Source organism: Natrix helvetica (genome assembly GCF_964273705.1).
Source record: "Natrix helvetica genome assembly, chromosome: 1".
Classification (NCBI taxonomy): domain Eukaryota; kingdom Metazoa; phylum Chordata; class Lepidosauria; order Squamata; family Natricidae; genus Natrix; species Natrix helvetica.
In genome coordinates, this window is record NC_138548.1 from 153,130,016 (window position 1) to 153,151,785 (window position 21,770).

General features: G+C 37.5%; 1 protein-coding gene and 1 long non-coding RNA gene across 2 annotated transcripts in view; one reads left to right on the top strand and one right to left on the bottom strand.

The window, feature by feature from the left end:
* Positions 1-246: 246 nt before the first annotated feature.
* On the bottom strand, positions 247-6,398 carry LOC309384438. The gene is made up of 3 exons (XR_014174059.1): positions 6,201-6,398; positions 1,233-1,317; positions 247-276 (listed from the first exon to the last, which is right to left on the bottom strand). It is a non-coding gene; the product is annotated as an uncharacterized lncRNA (long non-coding RNA).
* Positions 6,399-7,360: 962 nt separating this feature from the next.
* Positions 7,361-21,770, top strand: part of KCNJ3 (potassium inwardly rectifying channel subfamily J member 3) — a 144,140-nt gene continuing 129,730 nt past the window's right edge. The window contains exons 1-2 of the mRNA XM_081937998.1: positions 7,361-8,933; positions 14,180-14,396. Coding sequence (XP_081794124.1) covers positions 8,253-8,933; positions 14,180-14,396 — 898 coding nt within the window. The 5' untranslated portion in view covers positions 7,361-8,252. The remainder of the gene's footprint in view (positions 8,934-14,179; positions 14,397-21,770) is intronic.

The window sequence follows — 21,770 nt, forward strand, 5'->3', positions numbered from 1 at the left end:
AAATACAGAAACATTGTTTATGTGTAATTACATCATTTGAAAGTAGAAATTGTGCTACAAATTAGTTTACAGTATAAACCCATTAATAAGGGGCCTTGCTTTGCTTAACAACAAACTATACATATGGAACAAAACCTCATGAATGCTAAATCTGTGCATAAATTTTATTCTGCAAGAAGCGCTTGTTCTTGTATTTTGTATTCTTGACTTTAAATAGTCTAGTCTGAATCACTGTTCATTTTGGCTGGCAGATATTCTGAGGATTATGTTTCATTCCTTCTCCGTATAACCAATTTGATTTCGATGACATCATGGAAAGAAGTCAGAATAGAAAAATAGGCATTGATTATTAAAGCTGTTGCGCTCAGAACACAAAATTGATACAGCCATTGAAATAAAGTCAACTATTTTAACAGCAAGCAAGACACTCCTGTTTCAGCAAGGTAGTAATTTCAGGCTGTTCAATGGCAATAGCACTTAGACTTATATACCACTTCACAGTGCTTTACAGCCCTCTCTAAGCAGTTTACAGAGTCAGCCTATTGCCCCCAACGATATGGGTCCTCATTTTACTGACCTCGGAAGGATGGAAGGCTAAGTCAACTTTGAGCCTGGTGAGATTCGAACTGCCAAATTGCAGTCAGTCAGCAGAAGTAGCCTGCAGTACTGCATTCAAACCACTCTGCCACCAGACCCAAGATGGTTTAATAAGTTGCAATTTTATGCACACTTGTCCAAGAGAAAGCTTCATGAACTCCTTGGAATTTAATGCTGAGTATAACTGATAACTGGCAAGTTATACATAACTGATGCAGAACTGATGCAGAACTTTGTCAGTCATAAATGGAGTGGAAACTCTGCAGCAGCAGCAGCAAATCTTGTAACCACATTTTGTACTTGGTTAGATGCTCCCAGTATCTGCATGTATAGATCCATTTGATTTTTATCCATTCTTCTATTACACTGGTATTTCTAATGTAAAAATCTGATATAGTAATTAGCATAGCCTGTTTTCCCACAATTTTTTTCTCTTTGTTGCTAGCATGCCACAGAATAGGTGCAGCTCTCAACGAACATCAAATAACCAGAGATTTTGTTTTAAAAACAACAAAACAAGTGAACATTTAAACAAAAACACAGTACAGCAAATGTATTTTTCCTATTGTTTGGCTATATATATACTTGCTACACATGAGCGTGTCTATAAAATTCAAACTGCATAAAAAACTTACCACACAGGGATAGAATCCTGCAGCATGCCATAATTAAACTCTCAGTGTGAACCAAAGAAACTGCAGTAGTGCCTCTGATTGCGCACTATTTTTTAAGGAAAAAAAAGTCTCAATGCCAATACATTCAGTAACAATTCAATTCTATGCAATGGATAATTAAATAAAAAGTATAATTAAAATATAAAATGCCAACCATTTCATCTGCATTTATAAGGGCAAAAGAAAAGACTTTCATCATATACTATCCAAGGATCAAGAATTTGGTGGTGCTTTTTAACTTAGGAACATGCTATCCTGATATTATACAGGCTGATTGATGGGTGATTTGTTTTTAGGCACAATTCAGAGTGATCCATAAAGTCCCAAATGGTATGGAATCAGTTTACGTGATATTGTTTTTTCCCATGATTTGAATTGGATTTAAAAATGATATGATATAAAAATGGTAAGGAAAACTGGATAGATAAACGAAACCAGTTGATATAGCAATAATTAAAATAATTATAAAGGGATATGCAAATAACTTCATTAGTTTGGATTTACAAGTGAGACTTTTTAAAGTTTTGAAGCATTTTCTGAGAAGAGGTTAAAGAGTAGATGAAAAAAAATAAAGCTCTGGCATATTGTTTAAAGGGATTTAATGGATTTTTGCTGACTATGACTGAATGGTGTGGTTTTAAATTTATAGATAAGATATGGTACATGGGGAGATCTTTTGTGGTACTTTCAGAGAAAGTGATGTTACTGGGTTAAAAGTAAAGGGAAGGAATATAAAGTTGATTTATTTGATTAAGGTTAAAATATATATGGTAAAACGTAAATGGAGTTTTGCTGACTAGGATCTGAACAAGTCTTTAAGAAGTAGTTTATAGATAAGTGATGGGATGAGATTTTTTGTTGTACTCTCAGAGAAAATAGTTTATTGAAATTGTTTCTACTTATTGAGATGAAGGGAGATAAAAATATTTATATATATATATATATTTTTACTATACTTTTATTTTTCCTTTTTCGTATTTCTTTTTTCTGCACTTTCTTTATTTTCATTCTTTCATATTTTTAGTTTGTATTAGTTTTTTTTAATCTATGCAACTGTAAAGTTTAATAAAAATATTATAAAAAAGAATGGGCAAAGTTTCTTTTCGATAATAGCAGTCTTTCTTTAGATAGTAGCAGTTTATATACAGTACTATATTTTGTGAGTCTCTGCAGGCAGCACTATCTCGCTGAGTTTGGAAGCTAAGAAGGATCTAACTTGGAGTAAAAATATATCCCAGAAGGAAACAAACTACTTTCCTGCTGTTGCCAAGAAAACTCCATTGATGTATCTATAAAATGAGCAGATGTCAAGTCACTGTTAATTCATAACAGTACCCAGTTTCTTTGGTTCATGGAAATGCTAAATTGTAGTTAAATAGCTTATTACTTTATATTACACTGCATTCTCTTAGGAGTTACTGTTAGTGGAAATAGTGGAAATATTTGTTCAGATATCTAAAGACAATGAGCTAATGAATTATTAGTATAAAATTCTCTAATTGTAATTTCATTTCAATAATTTCATTGTTATTGGTGATTATGAATTTGTTATTTATCATAAAACATATTGACAAAAGAACCCAGAAACAGAATAGAAAATTGGAGCAAGGCATTTCTTTAGTATGGTGTGCTTATTTCTGAAATTGCTTTGCAACAGCCATTACAATAGCAATTCAGAATAAGTGGTGCATTTCTAAGATCCTACTTACAGAAACCAAAAGACAACCCTGATACATATAAATAAAATAATGTTGAATGGTAAGCTGTTTTATTGGATTTTTTTTAAAATTAGAAATACATTTCCCCCCTCTGTAGTATCACTTACTTTGCAGGTCTAAGCTTTCTTAAATAGAAAGAAATTAAAAGAAGCATGACTTTGTGCAATTTAGAAATTTGAATGTAGTAATTTGTAATTCATTTTATTTATTAAATGAATTTATATATCCATCCTACACACACATAGATGATTCTGTGTGGCTTACAAAATTTAAACAACCCAACTATACAATAAAAACCCATGTAAAAAAAGCACACACCATCCCTCATGGCGAACACCCCCCCCCCCCAATCACCTGATTGGCTCCCTCTCTATTCATGGTCCTTACTGCCTACTGACAAGACCACATTTTTGGAGTGTTTAGAATTCAGTGGTGGGATTCATTTTTTTCTACTACATGTTGTGTGGGTGTGGCTTTGTGGGCATGGCAGGGGAAGGATACCGCAAAATCCCCATTCCCTCCCCACCCCACTAATCTGCTTTCCAGCTCTGTTCTCTTGTTCAGGGCAACAAAAGAAGATCAGCTGGGAGGCTGGGAGGCAGCGGGGGCTAGGCCAGCCTGTTTGCCAGTTCTTCAAACTACTCAAAATTTCTGCTACCGATTGTCTAGAATCTGTCAGAACTGGCTGAATATCACACTGGTTTAGATACATTCACCAATGAGATTTCTCAAGAGCAGTTCTGCTTTGAAATCCACTTCGTTTAGCATCAAGTTACAAGAAAAATATATGATTTTTAAAAGATTTTATCCAGTCCAGTGGTGGGTTTTGGATCCCGTTCCAACCGGTACGGTTGGAACGGGCCCGGCAGAGTCCACATGGACACATGCATCTTACTGCCTCCATGAACCTCCATGACACTTCAGCTGCTCACCAGAGCATTGCCCAGGCGCTGTACGCGCCATGCGTGTGCGCGGAAGCCTTAAAAGACAGGTAAGGAGCTCGGGCGGGCAGGTGGGCCCTCCGGAGCACCGTACCAGAACAGTATCCAGTGCTCTGGCAGGCTCCGGTACACTCATACCAGGGCATACCACCTACAGCCCACCACTGATCCAGTCATATGTTACACTTTAATCAGTTATTATTTATTTTAAGGGACTGAGTAATAAATTACTATTTCTTGAAGTGTAACTGCAAAATCAATTTTATTACATTATTAATTACACTGTGCATATTGCGTACTTCTTTTTCTCAGAAACACATGAGAAAATGTGGTTCTAATCCTATTAAAATAATCTTAGATGATAATATGAAAGTACAGAAAAACTGGTGAAAGGAACTTGAAATTATACTAAACTTCCTAAAAAAAAGAAATTCTAGATTTAAAAAGGGATCACCTTTAGGTTGAATGTAGCAATAGTTTTGAAGTGAAAATACAGGTGGAACTTGCTAACTGGCTCCCTTATTCAGAGTTCTTTCAAACTTGTGGTGCGGCTGGAAAAAAATAACTTAATGATCAAAGCGCACTACATTTACAACATTTGCAGCATTTCTCAGTCATGTGATCACCAGTACAGTCAGTATATTTTGACCTGTGTCTGACCTGCTTTTCTTTTTCTTTTTCTTCCTTGCGATACAGGAGACATTGGAGAGACAGGAGAGGAAGGAGGGAAAAAAACCCAGGTGAGGCACAGGAGAATGCCTAAAGAAATTGCTTGATTTTTCTCCCCCCCCCCCCAAAAAAAATTGCTTAAATAATTGGGGGGAGGGGGAATAAGCAATTTCTATAAACAAACTCTCTTGTGCCTGACCTGCTTTTTCCTCCCCACAATGTAGAGATTGGAGTGTAAGGGATTACAAAAGCGTAAACAAGTACACAATGGGGAATATATCAGACTGTTTGCACAACGGGCTTGCAACTCCCAGCGCTGAGCATGCTTGGGGCGGTCAGCAACATTGCATTCATTTTGATATGTATTACTCATTGAGTGCCTGCTTACTCTCTTCTAATCTCTTTTTCTCTAATGAATGTAAACATCAACTTTAATTCTCTTACTAATCATGCTAGCATTGGGGTGAGCTTTTCAAAAGATGGAGGAGTGGGAAAGGAAAGCACAGTTGCAGTCACATGATTTCCCATATAGGGGGAAATTATTTATTTAATGACAGAGTTGCTGGTTCCAATTGTGGTTGCTAAATGAGAACCACCTGTATATAATAAGCAGGTGATTATCACTGACTTCAGCAGCTTCCACAAATCTAATATTTGTTTTAACTTTAAGCAAATATATAAACACTCATTTACACCTTGGTAGGGGTAATAATGATATGAAAAGCTGGATTTTTGTTAAATCAATTGCAATTCTGAACTTTGGTGTCAATAAGATCCAGATTTCCATACATTTTCTATTTTTAACAGAAATGAGTTGTAACCTTATATGAAACAAATACATTAGCATTCACCGCAAACAACTATTCCCTCAGGTTCCTATATACCTGTACTTTTTAGAAGCAAATCCTATTGAACTCAATAGGTTTTCTGAACAGCATATATACAAAAAACTGGACACTGTCTGCAGATCCTGCATATAAACATTTCATTGATAAAACATCTGCTTGTTTCATTTTATATGCTAAGTGAACATTTAGTTTGTATTCTGTAGAACATGTTAGAACTGAATTTAAATCAGCAGTGTCAATACTACATAGATGTTTATTACAGCTTCCTATTAAATCTTCAAGAAATGCAGAATGGTATATTGGATTTTTAAAAATTATTCTAGTAGAGGAGTGATGACATTTTGTTGGTTTATGGTTTACACTTAAGTATTTTTATGCTTCCTATAACATAATTATCAAATTATGTAACAAACCTTTCATTGACAATATCTGTACTCTATTTCTTAACTAGAATGTATCTAATTGAAGAATTGGGAATGGAGTATGCACCAATTTTCAATTTTAGGTAGAACTAAAAAAGTTTTTTAAAAAAAGTAAACATGACTATATTTATTTGGGAGCATGTCCCACATAGGCACAGAGAGAATTGCACTGAAAAAGATTCATATTTAATAAATGTTAACATTTTTGAAAGAAATCCAGAAACCACTTATCGTTGCACCATATGTTTTCAGTTTAATGCAAAAGAGTTTTTGCCAATGCTGGCATCTTCTCCAATTCTTCTCTTTGCATTCATCTTTTTTTTTTAATTACCTGTGGCGGAAGTGAGGATCTATTTGCCAACTTTGTTTTCTTTCCATTCTGGATGCTACATCTCAGAGACCGTATCTCATTCAGCACTCTCTTCTGAGCAGACAGTGCCAGGATTGGCTATTAGTAAAATTAAATTAACTGCATTTAGTGTGGTGTATAAGAGGTATTATGCAATTTCAGAGGAACAGGTGAGCAGGGTTCTTTTATAATGGGGAGCTCGGCAGCAGCTGCAGCGCTATCAGAATTTGCAGCATTCCCCCCCCCCCCCTTAATGGAATTAGGGAAACGAATATTTTCTCAGGCATTAAAAAAACAAAACCCAAGTGGCAGAATCTGTTTTTTTAAGGCAACACTTGACTTTTACCCACACCCACTCCTATTATTTCATCGGGCTAATTTTTTTACGATGAAAGCTGCAGAGGGCATCCGTTAGTTTTGTGGTTCGTTGTTATTTTTGAAAGCTTAGATGCTGTAATACTAGAGTTGGCACATTCTCCTCCTTAGTGACAGCAGCTGTCGCTATATGGGGGGGGGGGGTTGGGGTTGGCGATGCCTGAAGAAGAAGAAGGGGGGAAAAACTCTGTGTACAACTGAGGGGCTTGCACGGCTTATTGGCTCTGTGGTAGCGGTACCCTTTGTCGCCGCCGTCGCCTTTGGCGTTGGAGAGCGAAATGGAGGTGCAAAATCAGGCGGGGTGTGGGAAAAGAAAACGAGGGACAGGCGGGGCTGAAACATAAGGTCTGCAGATCACCGCATGCATTAACTCACACCCGGCGCCTGAGCCGCCTTCAGCTGCCGCTATTCCCGCCTCGCTACAGTGCCCAACCAGCGACGTCAACTCCCGCCTCCCGCTTATAGCATGAGGAGGAGAAAAATTGCCCCGAGAGCGCCGTCCCCCTCGGGCTGAAGAGCAGAGAGCACAGAAGGCAAGGTGGATTATTACATGCTTGCATTTCTCTAGTTCTCAATCTCGGAGGAGGAGGAAGAGGGGGGGGGGATAACAACCAAAATAACAACAAAAAAACGGGGAGGGGGAAAAAGGGGAGAAAAGAATTGCCAAGCCTGCTCAGGAAGGATCTTTCTCTCCCCCCACCCCCACTCAGTTTCTGGCTTGTCGCCCGGGGATCGAACTGCCCTTGGAAAATTATGAGCAGCAAAAGAAGCCACGAGATGTGGCAATCCGTGGAAGAGCCATAGCTGTCTCTCGCCTCGGTTGAAAGGCAGGCTAAGGAGACCCCCGCACACACGCACGCCCTCTCCCGGAGCCCGCAAGGGGCCAGCCGCGCCAATGCCAACCCGCACCCGCCGAGCAAGTCCTCGGGCGCAATGAGGCAGCCGTTCGCCGCCCAAGGTTGACGCTGTGGCGGCGACTTTTCCTCCGCTTCGGGGGCTCCTTCGCATCTTGCTGCTGCTGCTGTTGTCAAAGGAGGGCGCCGGCGGTTAGGCGCGAAGCCGGCTAGGAGGCATGAAGGGCGCTACGGTAGAGCCGGCGCTGTAATTGCCCGCTGGGCTGGCTTTTCTTTGGGCTTCTTGGCAGGAGAAGGGAGCGCCTGACGAGCTCTGCCCAGCGATGCCTTTGTGCGATGCCAGCTCCTCGCTGAGGAGACGAATCGGCGCCCGAAGGCGGCTGCTGCCCGTCTGATCGACTGCGGCTACTTTGCGCGGCGACCAGCCTGATTTCCTCTCCTCCGGGCCACCTTTCTGAACTTCCAGGGATGGCCGGTTGATGTGCCCAGGAGGTAACGCCGAAACTGGGGCTTCTCTAACGAACGGGAAGGAGAATCCCGGAAGGCTTGCCCTCTCGAGCAAAAGGCAAGCAGGCTGGTTGGCCCCGAAGAACCAGGAGAATTTTGAAAACCGGGGGAGGGAGGGAGCTCCAAAGTTAAAGAAGGAAGGGGGGAAGGAAAGAGGGAAGAGAGAGAACAGAAGGGAGGGGAAGGGTTAGAAGGGAAAGGGAAAGGTGAAGCATCATTTCTCACCTCTGGCACGTTGCATGTTGGAGACTCTGGCTGCCTTCTTGGTCTTGGAGACCCTGGCCGCCCTCTTGGTATTATGTCTGCACTTCGAAGGAAATTTGGGGACGATTATCAAGTAGTGACCACGTCGTCCAGTGGGTCAGGCTTCCACCAGCAACAAAGCTCGGCCCACAAGAAAAAGCGCCAGAGGTTTGTGGACAAGAATGGCAGGTGTAACGTGCAGCATGGCAACCTGGGCAGCGAGACAAGCCGCTATCTGTCGGACTTGTTCACCACCTTGGTGGACCTCAAATGGCGCTGGAACCTTTTCATCTTTATCCTCACCTACACCGTGGCCTGGCTTTTCATGGCCTCCATGTGGTGGGTCATCGCCTACATACGGGGTGACTTGAACAAAGCCCACGATGAGAAATATACACCATGTGTTGCCAATGTCTACAACTTCCCCTCTGCCTTCCTCTTCTTCATAGAGACAGAGGCTACCATTGGGTATGGCTACAGATACATTACAGACAAATGCCCGGAGGGCATCATCCTCTTTCTTTTCCAGTCCATCTTGGGCTCCATTGTGGATGCTTTTCTTATAGGCTGTATGTTTATCAAGATGTCCCAACCTAAAAAACGGGCGGAGACACTGATGTTTAGCGAACATGCTGTCATATCCATGAGGGATGGCAAACTCACCCTCATGTTCAGGGTGGGCAACCTTCGCAACAGCCACATGGTCTCTGCACAAATCCGCTGCAAACTTCTCAAAGTAAGTTCAAGCTTTCTTGCCTTCAGTTCTAATCATATTGACTATTCATTTTTTCTTCATTTTTGTTTTCCAGTTTAAAAGTGCATGGTTCAATACCTTTCTTAACAGGATTTCAGTTAAATTACATACAGTACATGTTTTTCTAACTGCCACCTCATTTTAAAGGTTGTTTTTTTAAAAATTAAAAAATAGAAATGTTAGAAGGCACAAATGAATAAGGTAGGATAGTTGTCAGGAACACTACAAAATTCCATGCTTAAGGCTAGGTGCAAGGACAAGTTTGATTTTCTTCCCTATATTTTTCAGAGAACTCTTAGCATATTTCTTGTGCTTGAGTTTTATATTTTCATAGTATTTGCATTGCTATTTCCCATAAGGCAATGTCTCCTGATGCGCATCTTTCTATGATTCATTTTTCCTTAATCTGTTGCATTGCTTCTCTTCTATTTTCTTTTTTAAAATCATGGTTTCCTGAATCTGTGGCTCAGTTCCCTTCTTTTTCATTACAGTAGCATCTCCTCAAACTGCTAGTGAATTGAAGTTAATTTTTTATGTAGTCCCCAGCCTTTAAATGAAAGCTTTCTCCATATTTCTGGTTTCTGAATTATAGTCTGAAGTACAATAATTTTACCAGCACAAGTTGTCTTTTTAAATTCTTGATTAAACCACTTGTACTTATTTCTTTTTGCGAAATTCTGTTTAACAGTACTATTCATCTCCTTTTGTAAATAAAAGGGAAAAGTCATTGCCTTCAAGAGTGTACAGATTGGTGCTATTTAAATGAACATGACTTTTTAAGGTTCAGCTATTCCATTGGAAATATTGATCATGAAGTGTGTAGGCAGTATGACTGAAGTACTTAGTTTTTTTAAAGTTCTGTATATTACATATATTTCTTAAGGTTCAGTATAGTGGACCTTATATTTCTTTCAAGAGCCAGTAAGTTTTAAGTTTAAACATTATTTTGACTGCTGAGATAAACTTGATTCTTAGTCCAAATGTGATCAAATGATATAGTCTCCTGAGTGGCTATTATGTACAGTTTATTTAAAGTGCTGTACAGATCTATTACCATCACCTGTTGAAACTTGTGTTATAGGTCATAGGTATAATTGTTTAAAAGTAAAACGTTTTAGCAAGGCCATTTGAGGTTTCAGCTTTGCTGAGACACAATGCTGCCTTATCTCCTGGATGTGAGGACAACTCTGTGGGTTGACATGTTCCTCCTTCCTGCTGATACATAGGAGATAAATTTTTCTCTTACTTGGAAACACCAGACTGTGTTTTGCAATTATGCCAGCTTCAAACTGCTTTAGACTATATATGGTTAATGTTAACACTGGTGGATATGCTGCTGTGGAAAAATAGTTTTAAATTAACAAAAAACCACAAATTTGCATTGCAGTTTTGCCACATAGATTATGTTTTCATATTGTAGTATGAAAAATACATAGAGGGGAACCTGGTGTTTCCTCTCTCCTGTTATTACTGTAGTTTCTCTGATTTTTGAAGACCATTGTACTGGAAGATTCTTTTAATAAGCTAAAATACTGTCTTATGCAGAGAAGCTCCCTTAGAAATCATAAGAATTCTGGTTGAAACTTACTACATTGTTATTATTTTAAATTAGGGCAAATTCTTTGACTTCATTAACTTAATTAAAATTGTATTATATATTCAGCTAAGCTGTCTGGTCCTTTTTTTCTTGAGTGATATATTCTTGAGATATTTAGGAGTTTCGTTTTCTGATAATTAACTCTGACTTCTAAATGTGCTTAGTGAATAATGTTATAACACTGAGCTGGAAGTCATTAATATACAATGTATGCTTTGTGATAAACAGTAGTTTGGTCAGGAACTCATGCAGTTAGCAAAGTTTACCTTATATTTTTCTGAATAAAGATAAATTATTATTTTGAGAAATTAAGAATATTTGTATTCCTCACTTAGCTATACTCCAATATATTTAATGAATGATAGCATAAATCACTTCTTGTCACTTACAACATAATGAAGTTCATAAATTAACATACTTGGCAACTGGTTCATATTTATGACCATTGCTATGTCCCAAGGTCATGTGATCACCTTTTGCAACCTTTTGACAAGCAAATTCAGTGGGGAAGCCTGATTCAATTAACAACCAGGTTGCTAGCTTATCAAGTTACTCACTTAACAACTGTGATAAGAAAGGTCGTAAGATGAGAAAAAACCTATCTCTCTCAGTATATTTGTAAATAAATAAATATATGGAGGGAGATAGGACTATGAGAATAGTTTTTCCCTTAATTATAATGCATTTCTGTTTTCTAAAGTTTGAATCCAGTCTTTAATTCAAAGCTGTGTCTAATAGTTCCAGCAACTTTTCATCTATAAAGAATACTGGGTAATTCTTATTCCAGGAGTAGATCATTTGTCTTCTGTATGTTAGAATTCAGAGCTTTAAACTAATTTTAACATAATGTCTTCCTATTTCATGTTTTTTCCCCCAAATTAAATTTATCTCTTAGTTAACAGTATCAGTTCAGAGATTAATAGTAGATAGTAATTTCCAGGCTATTACTCTTACTAAATAGTGATATCAGAAGCAATAAAACTAATCAAAATAAAATAAGTATCAGAATGAATAGCAAAATGCACCTTGATGACAAGTTATGATAACATGTGTTGTATAGCAGATAAATTAATTCACCAGTCCTTTGACAAGCTATCTTTGATGATTTTACCTGCCTCAGTTGATTGTTGTGGTACTCAGCTGGTTTTTCTGAGTAAAACAAGTTAATCTAAGATATAATGTATGAAGAAATCATGGAACAATGTTTCAGCCTGAAAAACTTCAGTGATAACTCATTAAATTATTTTTCATACAATCTGTTTTTTAAATATAGTACTAAAATTGCTATTTTTCATAATTTTGTTTAGGAAAAGAGATTAAAAAATGTAACAATTCTGTATATTTTGGAACAATCTTATATTCTGTTTCTCTTAATGGGAAAGGTACATTTTTTCTCTAACTTCAGGCCAAATATCATTCATCATAGACCATTCTATGATATTAATTTCCTATGAAATACAGATTGAAAACAAAATGAATTAAGAGCAAAATTGTATAGATTTCTCTGAAATCAATGCTGTATACCTTAAACATTTCATGTTTAAAATATTTAATGTAAACATGTGTGATAAAAAGGCATTAAAAAACCCATGTTTGTATCTTATTCTGGATGCTGGTTTGGGTTTTTTGTTACTGTTATTTTTTTGTCCCTTCAAATCAGAGTTGACTGACTGCCTGGATTAGTCCTTACATTTTTCTTGCTCATGTTTTTCAGAAGTGGTTTGCCATTGTCTTCTTTCTAGGGTTGACAGAGCACAACAAGGTCACCCAGCTGGTTTCATGCCTAAAGTGGAACCAGAACTCAGAGCCTCCTGGTTTCTAGCCTGATGCCTCAGCCGCTATGCTAATCTGGCTGTATTTGTTATGAGGCTGTTTAATAAAAGCTGCTAAATGACTTTTGTGGCTTTCTTTCCTAATAACAGCATACGTGCCAAAGTTTAAAACTTAGATATTTTAAATATTTTAAACACTGGAAGTCTTTAAGAAGATGTTGGATAGCCATCTGTCTGAAACGGTATAGGGTTTTCTGCCTAGGCAGGGGGTTGGACTAGAAGACCTCCAGGGTCCCTTCCAACTCTACTATTGTATTATTGTATTATAAATATAGGCCACACTATATGTAATGTTCTGATAATATTTGGACATTTATGCAATTCCAAATTTTATATAATTTATTACAGAAGTTTTTTTCATCTGCAAAATGGCATAGAATAACATTCAGATTATAGCCCATTTCTGTCCTAAACATAATTTCTAGGAGTTCTTACTGAAAGAACTAAGATCCAAATAAATATATTTAATCTGTCAGTAATACTGACCAATATATAATTGTCTGGCAGTGATGAAATTCAATTTTTTTAACTACCGGTTCTGTAGGCGTGGCTTGGTGGGCGTGGCAGGGGAAGGATACTGCAAAATCTCCATTCCCTCCCCACTCCTGCGACCAGCCAGAGGTTGTTTAGGTTTAGGTTTAGGTTTATTTGGATTTATATGCCACGCTTCTCCAAAGGACTCAGGGGATTGTATTTGCCGGTTCTCAGAACTACTCAAAATTTCCGCTACCTTTCTCCAGGACCTGTCAGAACTTGCTGAATTTATCCCTGGTGTCTGGACATTTTAAAAGTGTATTCCACAATAAATAAAATAAATTTGTTTTTCTGCACATAATTTCTTTTTTATTACATTAAGCGAGTCCAATTAAGAAATAGCTATATTTTAGCAGAGGTTCATACACAATTGTCATTTTGGCAATTATTTTTAATTGATGCAGACTTCAATATGGTTAGATGTTAATAGAACATTAATAACCCCTACCATTAATTTATGGTGTTCTTTACTGTAGGCATGACTAAAAGATACATAGGTACCACCCATCCATTGCAAATGTAATTATGTTTATTAAAAGAACCAAATCTGTTAGTGCAACTTCCAGATGGTTTTGAGGGGGCATTTCATATGGTGGAAGAGAATATAAGTGAAGATAGTATGGAAGTTTATTTGAATAATATTGAGATTAGTCCAGTATTTGGATCCAATCTTTTGTGTATATCTGTTCAGCCTTAATACTTCTAAAATTATTTTAAAAGCACATAGAACTGTTTTGTTTTTTGTTCTTAATATCAGCCACTAAATCAGGAAAAAAGAAATAAAGCTTTTACATACACACAAAAATATCCTGTTTCCCTGGAAATGAGACCTCCACGGATAATAAGCCCAATCGGGCTTTTGAGTGCATGCACTAAAATAACCCCTCCCCCCAAAATAACCCCTCCCTGAAAATATTGCATCACAGCAGCAGCCATGAGGTGACCACGCTCGCCACCTCCTGCACCTCAAAACTAATAAGACCTCCCTGAAAATAAGGCCAAGTGCTAATTTTGGGGTCAAAATAAAATAAAATTCTGTCTTATTTTCGGGGAAACACGATAGTAGTAGGAAGCTAGTGGGAGAGCTTTTGCCTTCCTTCTTTTTTCTATAAAATAACTGTGTGCCTAAACAGTTTGCTTGGAATTTGACTTGTATGATTTATGGTGAAAAGTACTGTATGGCTATCCCTATTGCCATATTGTGTTTAATAACTATGTTTATTACTTCTCTTTCTTTCTTTTTTCTTTCTTCGTGTTTGCTATAGTCTCGGCAAACTCCTGAAGGTGAATTTCTGCCCCTCGATCAACTTGAACTGGATGTAGGTTTTAGCACAGGGGCGGATCAACTTTTTCTTGTGTCACCACTCACAATCTGCCATGTGATTGATTCAAAAAGCCCCTTCTATGACCTTTCTCAGCGAAGCATGCAAACTGAACAGTTTGAGATTGTTGTCATCCTAGAGGGCATTGTGGAAACAACTGGTGAGTACAGTGATTTCATAGCTAATGAAATCGTATGTTTGTATTTTGTTTCTGCCACACACACCAAAAAGTAATGTTAATTAATAAAATCTATGAAGTTCATTTGTGGATACAGTAAATACAGTCAGTAGCTATACTGAACATTTGGAAAATGTTTAAGAGAATCTGTGTCTGAATATTTAAGAAATAATGAGTGCTGCTGTTGAATATTGTTTGAGTTGTTATAAGTTGTATTTCTCCCAAATATCTTGAATTGCTGTTGTATCTTATAATCTTTTTGATATTAAACATACATTAAGAAATGACAGGGACATTTGAGTTGATTCACATTACAGGCAGGTGAGATTTGTCTGTCTGCCAAAATCCTACAGAGATTATGAAACCAGGTGTGTGGTATTTCTTGTCTGAGAGTTCTTTGTTGAATATAATAATAATTTACCAATAAAGCTGAGGAGGAAAGCATGCAGTGCTGTAATATATAACGCTAAACTGAAAGAAAACCATGTCATTAAAAGTACCTGGTTGGAAATGAATTCAGCTGATATTTGTAGTGTGACATCATTCTTCTGAAATGTTTGTCTTTCTCTTCTCTCCCTTTCCCCCCCAATCCTGAAAAAGGCACACAAAGAGGATTGGTGTATATTTTCTTTATTGTTGACTTTGATGAAGTTAATAGGCACAAAACCTCAATTATCTGTAAGCATTAACTAGTGTCTTCCCTGTTTCAGTGATGCATGGAGCAAAAGTGTATTCTAGTCAATATTTTGGCTGTTCCCAATATTTATTAAAATGACCATATATGAGCACTTCTATAACTTGATAAATATTTTGCTCTGCCTTAAGAGTGTCTATTCATCTTCTAATTCTTGTTAATCCCACTCACCATTCCCAGATTCTGCCATACGCTTGCCCTATTTTTTCTTGGATTGTTATGTTTATGTTGGCAGAATAAATGAAATATCTTCACTTTGACATTTCCCACCCCCACTCCCCATGTGTGAGAAACTCAGCATTGTGAGAACATTAGAACTGCTTAGTGTGGTTGATTTGTTTTAGTCCAGAGTCTTCAGGTAATTTATTAAAACAATTAATTAGATAGTTAATAGAAAAGGGTTTCTACTATAAGCAGACAAAAGCTGATTTCAGGATAATGTACAAGTTTCCCACGTATCTGGATTTTATTAGATTTATTTCAAAGAAGGAGAATTATGATATAAACAAAAACTTGAATCATATTGACAGTTTGTTTTATGCATTGTATATTTTTTAGACAAAGAAGGTTCTGAATGTTAAATTTAGGGTTGCTTAATATAAGCATTCTGACAAGTACTATGATGGATAAAGCAATGTATTAGTCTCCCTAACTTAAATAAAAAATGTATCCTGCTTGAATTTTTTTCCCTTTTTTTTGCTAGCAATAAATTAAAGCTAGGGTTGAAGTTATAATTTCAGATTGAAACTGGGAATGTTTGGCTATATATATTACAAATAATTTCCCCCTTGATTTCTTTCAAATTGTTAATTGAAATTGTAGGAATTATAAATATGTACAGTAGTTATCAACAATAAACTCTTACATGCACAAATATGATAGAGGGATTCAGAGATTGTCACTGGGAATTAAATCTTCCCTTCTTTTGATCTAAACATTAGTGCAGTGTTTAATTTTACCCCACATTATTTGGATATATGTCTACTCAAACATACACAGAATTCAAAATTATTAAGATTATACATGGATCTTCCTACATACTTGCAATTAACTTGGTCATTGATAGTTAAATATATATTTTGATATCTGATCAAATATCTATTTTTCCCATCTTCTAATAATTCAACCATACATAGAACCTAACTTTGCTTTTGTCTCATGCTAGATCATATCTAAATCAAAAGAAGTTATCAACGATTTGTTTATGGATTTGGGAGCTACTGATTTGTTTAATGAGAATTTGGCTAGGAAAAGTGGTGGTGCTTCCTGGCTGTTCCTACAGTTATTTTGTTGGGGAGCAGGCTAAGAAAAGTGTGTGAAGAGGTTGTGTGGCTGTGATCCACATGGATAATATAACCCTTATTTGGTTGAGTAATTTGCCATTAAGTATAATTATCTAAGGCTTGTATTAAGAATAGGCTGGGTGCTCAATCAATGCATCAAGTACTTTTCAATATAATTTGTAATGAAGCTGGTCAGATTTTTTTAAAATTTGTTATTAAAATCTATTATAACTGCCCAGCTACAAAGATTATGGAGTTGGCATTGGAGGCATCCAGATTTTTGGTGCTACAATGTCATCCTTAGGATTTACCTGTAAGGGATGGCTTAACACTATGGCAGGTTTTCTCAGGTATTCATAAATAAGGTCATGCAATAACTTGTCCAGGAACAAATCTTTACTGTAGTTTAGGACTTATAGGTATTACAGCCACTTGATAATCATTAAATAATGCAAGGTTGATCCAGAATGTATAATTTCTGATTCAAATTCAATGCCCTCTTCATATGTGTAAGAAAGTTGCTGCTCTGTCTTAATCAATTATTAGTATCCATTGCTTGTTTATATTCTCCACATTCATGCTCTGAGAATTTCTTCTCATTATCAGATTCCTTAATCCTTTTCATCCTTAACTCTCTCCTGTACAATCAACATGCTACAAGGCACTGATGCTTTATGGTTGATTTATTTGGCTAGGGCACTTTAATGAAGTACTGTTCACAGTTCACAATGCAAGCATTGGATTACTGAGTGATAGCATATCATTTCCCAAGGAGGAGGTATTCCTATGTGCATACAGCTGCATAGACTGTATGCAGCTTCTATAACTTCCTCTGAAAGGAGAAGATTGTGGATGGAGTGGGGGATAAAAGCATTAAATGTATCATTAACCTGAAGCTTCCCTCAATGTCCACATTAAACCGAAGCTGCTCTCAGTATCTAGGCAGGGCCAAGTTAAAGCAGTGAACAAAAAGTAAGTGCTATCCTGTCCCAGTTCTTCCTGTATTTCATCAAAAATTTCTTTTTATTGTACTATCAAGCTCTGTCATTTGATCCCAGGTCTTGCATTAAGAATTGGAACTCAGTTGTTTAATTCTGTACCAGTCGCTCACCTGATTGGAAACCATAAATTCCAAACTTACTTCTTTAGAGAATTTTCAAGGTGGATGCCAGATGTCTAGCAAAATTTGTGCACTTAAGTTTTAAGTCTCTGGCTGAAATTTGTAAGTTGTCTCTTCATCGAGAATCCCTCTTTGGCCAGGATAGTAGAGAAATCGTCAGATTGTAGTGACACCTGCTTCTCTGTTTGAGGCATGGAAACAGTACATGTGTTCATCAATTTATCATATCTTTCTGGCAACTAAGCAGGTAGATGACACATAGACATAGTAGCTATTTTTCCCTAATAATCATTGAATGTAACATTGTTAGATTCCCCAAGACATTAGCAGGTTAGCTAGGAATTAATCTTTGATTTATTTTTGGAATACTGCTAATTACAAACAGTTTAGACTCACTTAAGTTCATAACAATTACCCAGAGAAATAACACTTATCCACTTTTATTTCTACACATCTAACACCGTTTCTTTCTGTGTTGCCTTTGTGCAATGGATTCTCTACTTTTTGTTCTCACAATCAGATTTCACTAGCAGTTGCATGTCTACATCCTCCACATTCTTGCTCTTGTCACTAACAATTTCCAGAAAGATGGCCCCATCTTGGACAGGTTATTGGCTGTAGTAGGCTTCTAAATCATCCTGAAAAGTTTTATAGTTTGATCCACTGGTAATTACATCAGTATAAGTGGACACAATATTATAACTGGGCCATCAGTAAGGACTAGAACAGGGATCTTATTACAGCCATAGATTATGGGAGTTGAAGTAGGAAGCCATTTAAATAGCTGAAGTACAAATAGAGAAAAACTTGGCTTTAATTCTTTGAGACATAACATAGACCTCATCTGAAGGCTTTGGTGAGACACACCAAGCATTTCTTTCTACATGTATTGCATTCACAAATTTTCCCTAGTAGAGCTGTTGAAAAGGGAACTAATGCAGATCTCTCTTCTCCTGAATCCAAACTGTGAACTTTAGTAGCCAGCTCTAAAACTTGTAATGAATATTTTGTGAGTAAAATATCTTGCATCCAAGTTGACTGGGTGCATGTTCATGACAGCTACAAAGTGAATTACAATGATGTTTTAGGATTATTACATGATTCTCAAGACAATGGAAAGTCTGCTTACATAGTGCTATTTACCACTGATCTTTCAGCCCCAACAGGTAGATCTGAACAAGAACCAATACCACAAGAAGGGCAAGACTTGTTTTCCTGTAGATACGGTGGGAGGGGCTACAGCTGGGTTTAGTCGCAGTTTGATTGGTCCAGAGACTGAGGAAATTTTCTTAAAAGTACCTTCCTTTCCTATTGGCTCCCAGTTTCCTCAGTCTCTTGGTCCAAGTACTAATTTGAGGTATTGAATTGTTTAATTATTGGAATTATAGTATTGGATTCGGATAATTGGATATTCTAAATTCTTCAAAATTCAGACTGCTGGCCACAGAGTCTGACTTGTCAGATCTCATAAGGAGGTAGGAGAGACTTGGCCTCCTACCTCTGGGCCTGGGGGATGCTCTGCCCAATCCCTGGGGACGCAGGGGTGACAGGGTCCCGTTCGCAGCTGAAAGAGAGAGAGAGAATTGGAGGCTTCAGGTAGGCATTCGTTTTGCCCAGTAACTGCCTGCAGAGCACCGTGGCTTTAACAGCCTTGCCGTGGCTTCAAAAGCCTCGCCACGACTCCAAAAATGCCCCGCCTTCTAACAAGCTTGCCGCGGCTTCAAAGTCTTGCCGCAGCCTCAAGAGTCTTGCCGCAGCCTCCAAATCCTTGCAGCGGCTTCAGAACTTCGCCGCGTAATTAATTGAGACAGCGTTTCTTTTCTGTAGATGAGGCAGGAGGGGCTACATCCCACCCTAGTCATTATAGTTAGGCAGGGTGAGGGGCGGTCGGGGTGTTTGTTCGCTGTTGCCTGTACCAATCAGGCTGTGACTAAACCCAGCTGTAGCCCCTCCCGCATCATCTACAGAAAAGAAACGTTCAGGTAAGGACCAACGTTCTTTTTCATTAGGAGTGGCCACAATAACACAATGTTGCAGGTCTGATTGTCTATGCCTTCTCCCCTTCTGCTGGTTTTAAGCTTACTGTGTGTTCCTATCATTGCTTTTGTAACAGATCTGGCCTATCTTCATCAAGGTCATCTTATTCTCTACACTATCCTTTGATTTCTGCCCAGCACGGTTCTTAGATCCAAGCTAAAGATTATTGGTTATTTCCTTAGTGCTGTCATAAATGTCTCTCTGATATTACCTGGTAACAGGTAATACTGCAAGGAGAATTAGCTGTGATGGGAGCCAATATTTGATGTGAAAGAAAAAAGTAAAGCCAAGAATCACATATGTCTAATGCATTGTCAGACAAAACACTAAAAAATCTGCTGGGAACAAGAGCTTTAATCTGTTCTGAGAAAGATCTATTCGGTTTGTTGGGAATGCTTCAGGATTTGGTCTAGGAATATATCATATTATTTCAAGAAGCATTCTGTTTGCATTACAGAGCTCAGAAATCCATTCTAAATTACAGTGCATACTGAAGTTGTTTCAGTTCAATTGTCTAAATAGGCATGACACGAGCAGTCATACATTGACCTGTGTTATGTGCAACATACCATTTTCTTGTTTCTTCTAAAGCAAACATGGTGATTGTGGCAAAGTTATATAATTCACACTTTAAGTATTGTTGACTTCTAACTCAGAAATTATTGTTTTACTGCTTTTATTTCATTGTTTGTATATATTATTTTTATATTGGGTTGTGAGCCACTTAGAATTTGATTTAAGATGTGTTGGGCATATAACTAAGCACCATTTCTGAAGAATATAAAATAGGATAGGAACATAATTTGTAACATATTTACTTTTTTAATCAACTGCAGGCAATTTTAAATCATGAAATAGACATGTGCAAGGTGTTTCTGAATGACATAAAAATGTATATTTTGCATTATTCTGAGCATTGTAACAAAATTTAGCTGATTCCCTGTCTTTTGGAGAGTTCCAACTATTTTGAGCATTGGATTGGGTTTTGGTTTTGTAGCTTGTGTTTAGTTGCTGCCCCATCCCCATTCCCGCTTTTCAAACTGTTTCCAGCATATCCAGCACAGCAGCAGAGACCAATTATGATTCTGCTGTTATTAGTTTAATTTGGATGGTGTAATATGGGAGTGGAGGAAAGAAGAGGTTAAGACAAAAGAAGATTATTCATTACTGCATGCCTACTAGCTTGCCTAGTATGCTACTGCTGTTTTTTTTTTATTTAGTATGGGAAAGTTAATAGCTTGTGTAGGTTGCTGAGTGCATTGCATGTGGGTTGTGTTTTGTTTAATTTTGTAGACAGATAGGCAAATATGTGTATGCTTTACTGTTGATGTAGCTGTGAAAATTTTAGCTCAAAGTTTGCTGTGCAAGTGTACTTTAGACATGGCACTTCTGGTTTACTGACTGGTATTTTAGGATGAATTTCAGAAAGTAAAAATGATGTCTGGGTTTTGGTTGCTTGCTGATCTTTGAGATGTGTATGCAATCTGTGTAAGTTCTGGCTTCTGTTTTAAAGTTATCTGCAATTAAGAATAACCCAAAACTTTCCCCATTTTTCCAGCATTTCAGCAACGAAAATTGCAGTATCTTTTGCTGTGCTTGTTTCTTATATCTGGGGTGAAAAAGAACTATGCCGAATCAATTGCTTAATTTTGCTAAGTAAGAGGATGTCAGGGCCTTCAGAAAAATTGACCAAGGATTATTTTATTTAAAAAAAATCAGAACTAAGAAAACCTCTTGTATAAATCTTTGTTTAAAATTCAGAGTCAGTGAATCCATTATTAGGGCAAGAGCTGGAAAGATTGATTGAGTGTTTGAAAGTTAAATATTACAATATAAATGCAATATGGAATAAATAATCTATTCTTGATTAAGAAGTTCCAAATAGGCCAGTAGAAGGGACTCTGGAATAACTGCAGATCAGAGGTGGGTTCCTACCGGTTTGAACCAGTTCAGCTGAGTAGGTAGTAACTCGGCCAGCCACGCCCTCGAACTGGTTCTATCGGGGCTGTAGGCACTGCCATCTTGTTTTTTGCTTCTGCACATGCGCAGAAGCATTTTTTACCTACTGCGCGTGCATGCATAGCGCGCATCAAGCATGTGTGCAAAGCGTGTCCCTGAGAACCGGCAGTAGAAGAAGCCATAACTCACCCCTGTTGCAGATGCAATACCTTTCAAATATTTCAATCTACATTGAGGTTTATTCTCTGAGAATGATTTAGAGG